General features: G+C 42.2%; 1 protein-coding gene across 1 annotated transcript; it reads left to right on the top strand.

The window, feature by feature from the left end:
* The first annotated feature begins 2,042 nt into the window (after positions 1 to 2,042).
* CXCL6 (C-X-C motif chemokine ligand 6) lies at positions 2,043 to 4,163 on the top strand. The gene is made up of 4 exons (XM_010359006.2): positions 2,043 to 2,227; positions 2,354 to 2,486; positions 2,593 to 2,676; positions 3,015 to 4,163. The coding sequence occupies exons 1-4, from the start codon at positions 2,119 to 2,121 to the stop codon at positions 3,058 to 3,060; spliced, it is 372 nt and encodes a 123-aa protein (XP_010357308.1). The 5' UTR covers positions 2,043 to 2,118; the 3' UTR covers positions 3,061 to 4,163.
* Positions 4,164 to 4,585: the final 422 nt, after the last annotated feature.

Here is a 4,585-nt window from a genome sequence, read left to right as displayed (position 1 = left end):
CAAGACCATCAGGAGGAACCGGCAATCTTGTCTCATGATTCCTCTCTGATTTTACCATTTGGTGCCAAAAACAAATTCATATGTTCATTTATGGTTAAAGCAGCTTATTCAGAACTAACCCACATACAGACAGGGAGAGAGAGTTTAAAAGTCAATAACCTATGTCATCACTAAACTTTTTTTTTAAACAAAACCTTATACTGTGGTTTATTCCCTGTGGTTAAGTTGTAATTGCCTAGGATCTTAGTCACATTTTTGAAGTTTTGTCTTAGCCATTTCAGCAAGACTTATCTTTTGTCTTTAGATACATTCTAATCTTTAAAATGTCAATATACTAAATCTGCGGGCTGTTTTCTACAGATCACCACTCCCCAGAAAGATGAAGAATTCCATTTGCTGAGTCAGGTATGATGCTGATGGTGTCAGGAAGATGTGAGGACTTCTCATTTAGTTTCCCACAAAGTGAGGGCCAAACCACCCAGGCTTCCTCAGCCAATGAATTTCTTGTTTCCTTCCAGAATAAAAATTGTAAAGGTCTATGACACCTCTTTCTTGCTCACCAATGGAGGTGACAGGAGAGGAAGCTAATAAAATTCCCCAGTGTCACAAGGGACAAGCAAAAGAGTTGTGTGTCATGACTGGTTTCTCAACGCCATCATGTTTACTGATTACCTTTGCTGGCCTGCCCTGAGGACAACGTTCTTCAGAACCAGCCAGAAAAGGATGTAGTTAGACTTCTGTAAAAGAAAGTCTATGTGCCATTCCAGTGCCGTACTCATGCCTGCCATGGAGCAAGACAGTGGAAGACCCTTAAACCTTCAGTACTTTAACTCCTCCACAGATAACAAAGAAGGAGAGAGGGAGAAGCTGGAAGCTACTTCACCCTTCAGTTTCAGGTGGCAGTGCAGGGCTCACTGGGGACTAGAGCAGGTCTGCGGAAGCAGCCTTGGTCACCAGTAATCATGAAACTAGGTGGTTCCAGAAGCCTGTGGGGAGAATTCCTTCCCCCATGAAGTTGTTTGGGAAAAAGAGACTGGGTGCTATTATGCTGCCAAATTGATGTAAATCTCTAGAAGAGGCTTTCACATGAGCCCCTCAAACTCATCAGCCTCCTAAGGCGTCTCCAAATGGTGTTAAATACACAACTGGGGGTGGGACCAGAGCTGAGGCAGGCCCGGGCTCCCCGGCAAGCTTTAGTCTATGCTCACCATACTACACCTCATCCCCAATAAGACCAAAACCTCTTCCAATTCAATAGCATAGCAACTGCCAACAGCAAGGTATCTTCCATGGCAATTTGCTGGGTGATTTTTGAAGATATTTTTGTTTATCAAACTGCCTCAACACACATATACTTGCTAAGCTACAAGTATACAATTTCTATTAAACGGATTTCACTTTGGGTCCAATTCAGGCAACTGACTTCAGTTGGGGATAGAGCCTCTTTAGTCACGTTATCTTGACTTTTAAAGCTGGCTGAAATCCAGAGAATCAAAAAGTCATTCAAGAAACCTAAAATGACCTGCCTGCAAGAAGAGGAAGGACTTTCAGTTTAGGGCAATAATAATGAATAACATTTCCTGAATAATAATAATAATAGTAATAATAATTAGAAAGGATTGGCTTTCAGAAATTTTTCTCAAGTCAAAGCTCCCGCTACTTTGGTTCCAACTTTTCTCTCTAATTGGAGATGAGGAGCATCTCCCAGACAGCTGCCTGCCTCAGAGAAGCCAGCCTTCCTAATCCCCTCAGACCCAGGGGATGAGGCCCTGCTGAATCGCTGCTCTCTTCTGGCTGGAGCCACACCTCTCTCCACCGCGGGGCGGGGGTTCAATGTCCCCCCGGTTAGGGCCGCAGGCAGCTCCTCCCAGTCACCCACCTCACCAGTTCCCATCCTCCGGCCCCCCTCCATCAACCCCTTCTTTCCACACTGCCCCCTGAGTTCAGGGAATTTCCCCAGCATCCCAAAGCCTGAGTTTCCTGCCAGTAGGGAGGGGTGAATGCAGATAAAAGGAGTGCAGAAGGCACGAGGAAACCAAAGTGCTCTGTATCCTCCAATCTCCGCGCCTCCACCCAACTCAGGAACCCGCGACCATTCACAGCGCTCTCTTGACAACTATGAGCCTCCAGTCCAGCCGCGCGGCCCGTGTCCCAGGTCCTTCGGGCTCCTTGTGCGCTCTGCTAGCGCTGCTGCTGCTGCTGACGCCACCGGGGCCCCTCGTCAGCGGTGAGAGCGCCTGGCATTGGGGACGCACTCGGGCACAGCGGTGCATCCCAGCCTTTGCGGGCCGCTGCGTTCCAGGAAACTCTTCCAGCAACCTGCCCTATAAAAATGTCTTTCTTTCTTCCCCAGCTGGTCCCGTCTCTGCTGTGCTGACAGAGCTGCGTTGCACTTGTTTACACTTTACGCCGAGAGTAAACCCCAAAATGATCGGTAAACTGCAGGTGTTCCCCGTAGGCCCGCAGTGCTCCAAGGTGGAAGTGATGTAAGTTCTCCTGTGTTGCTGTGTCTACTGTGACTTAGGCAAGTCCTCCAGCCTGGATCGTCAACCTTTGTGGCTCATGATTGCATCCTCTTTTTCTTTACTTCAGAGCCTCCCTGAAGAATGGAAAGCAAGTTTGTCTGGACCCGGAAGCCCCTTTTCTAAAGAGAAGCATCCAGAAAATTTTGGACAGGTATTTGTCCCTTTGATCTTTGGGGTATTTTAATATCTTCTCTGGAAGGCATATACTTCACAATGTCCTTATTCTCTCTGTAGGATTTAGAGCATGCTTAGAATTATAAGGTTGTTAAGAAGAATAGGGAAACTTTTTTTTGCTGGAATGTTCTGGGGAGACCTTTATCACCAATCTTACATGCCTGAACAATTACACAGAGCTCATTATTGACATCTATTTTTTGTGGGCTCTTTGCTTTTACTGATTTTTTTTCCCCATCAAACACTTTTGAAAACCAAATGTAGTAGACAGGAGTATGGGAATTGATTATACTAATATAACTCTTTTCTCAACAGTGGAAAACAAGAAAAACTGAGTAAGAGAAAGGACCATACATCGTAAAATTGCCCGTTCTTCAGCGGAGCAGTTTTCTGGAGATCCCTGGACCCAGTGAGGATAAGAAGAAAGGGTTGGTGTTTTCCAACAGTCCATTTTCTACATGGATTCCCTACTTTGAAGACTGTGGGGAAAGCCTACGCTTGTCCCTGAAGTTTACAGCTCAGCTAATGAAGTGTTTAGCATAGTATTTCTGCTATTTACTGTTATTTTACCTGATAAGTTGTTGAACTCTTTGGCAACTGACCATATTGTAAGCAAAGAATCACTGGTTATTAGTTTTTCAATGAATATTGAATTTAAGATAACTATTGTATTTCTATCATATTCCTTAAAGTCTTACCGAAAAGGCTGTGGATTTCATATGGAAATGTTTTATTAGTATGCGGCTGAGGGAGGTATCCTGTTGTCCTCACTTACTCTTTTCATATAATAGGAAATATTTTAGCTCTGTTTCTTGGGGAATATGTTACTCTTTACCCTAGGATGCTGTTTAAGTTGTATTGTATTAGAACGCTGAGTGTGTCATACCGTTATCTGTGCAGAATATATTTCCTTATTCAGAATTTCTAAAAATTTAAGTTCTGTAAGGGCTAACATATTCTCTTCCTATAATTTTAGACATTTGATGTCTTCTTAGTATGGCATAATGTCATGATTTACTCATTAAACTTTGATTTTGTATGCTATTTATTCACTATAGGATGACTATAATTCTGGTCACTAAATATACACTTTAGATAGATGAAGAAGCCCCAAAGCAGGTAAATTCCTGATTGCTAATTTACATAGAAATGTATTCTCTTGTTTTTTTTTTTTAAATAAAAGCAAAATTAACAATGATCTGTGCTCTGAAAGTTTTGAAAACAAATTTGAACAATTTGAATATAAATTCATCATTTAGTCTTCAAAAAATATATAGCATTGCTAAGATTTTTAGATGTCTATTGTGGATCTTTTAAAGGTTTTGACCATTTTTTTAAAATGAGGAATTATACGTGTATCACATTCACTATATTAAAATTGTACTTTTGTTTTTTACTGTGTGTCACGTTGGTTTTTGGTAGTTGTACTGTCATTTGGAGAAACAATAAAAGATTTCTAAACCACTCATATTGTTTCTCCTCCTTCTACTGTTACTATTTACCTTTAATTCTACATTATTCAAAATACTACCTCTGCTCTTCTCTGGCTGGCAGAGATGGCCCCCATTCCCCAATACCATTGCATTGGTTCGACTTTTCTCCATGCTCAGCCCCCTTCCAGTTACTCCTTCACAGCACCAATAACCTCTGGGGTCTTCAGAAAACACAAATAGGATAAGATTTCCCTATCTAAATTTTTAAATAGCTCCCTGTTTCCTAGACATGAAATAAAAGTTGCTAAACACGATGAATGATGTTCTGTCTCATCTCACTCCTGATCATCAGAATTTCAACTTCCCTTGTGCCTCACATTCACTATAGTCAGGCGTTCAGTTCCCTAGCTGGGCATGTTCTTTCCCCAGGCTCATGACTTTGTATTTGCTAGG

Source organism: Rhinopithecus roxellana, chromosome 2, assembly GCF_007565055.1.
Source record: "Rhinopithecus roxellana isolate Shanxi Qingling chromosome 2, ASM756505v1, whole genome shotgun sequence".
NCBI lineage: Eukaryota > Metazoa > Chordata > Mammalia > Primates > Cercopithecidae > Rhinopithecus > Rhinopithecus roxellana.
Note: the sequence above shows the minus strand (reverse complement) of the source record. Positions and strands in the feature narration are given on the sequence as shown.

Coding starts and splice junctions, on each gene's coding strand:
- CXCL6 (XM_010359006.2), top strand. CDS start 2,119: ATGAGCCTCCAGTCCAGCCGCGCGGCCCGTGTCCCAGGTCCTTCGGGC. Junction 2,228..2,353: donor ACCGGGGCCCCTCGTCAGCG/GTGAGAGCGCCT, acceptor TTTCTTCCCCAG/CTGGTCCCGTCTCTGCTGTG. Junction 2,487..2,592: donor TGCTCCAAGGTGGAAGTGAT/GTAAGTTCTCCT, acceptor TCTTTACTTCAG/AGCCTCCCTGAAGAATGGAA.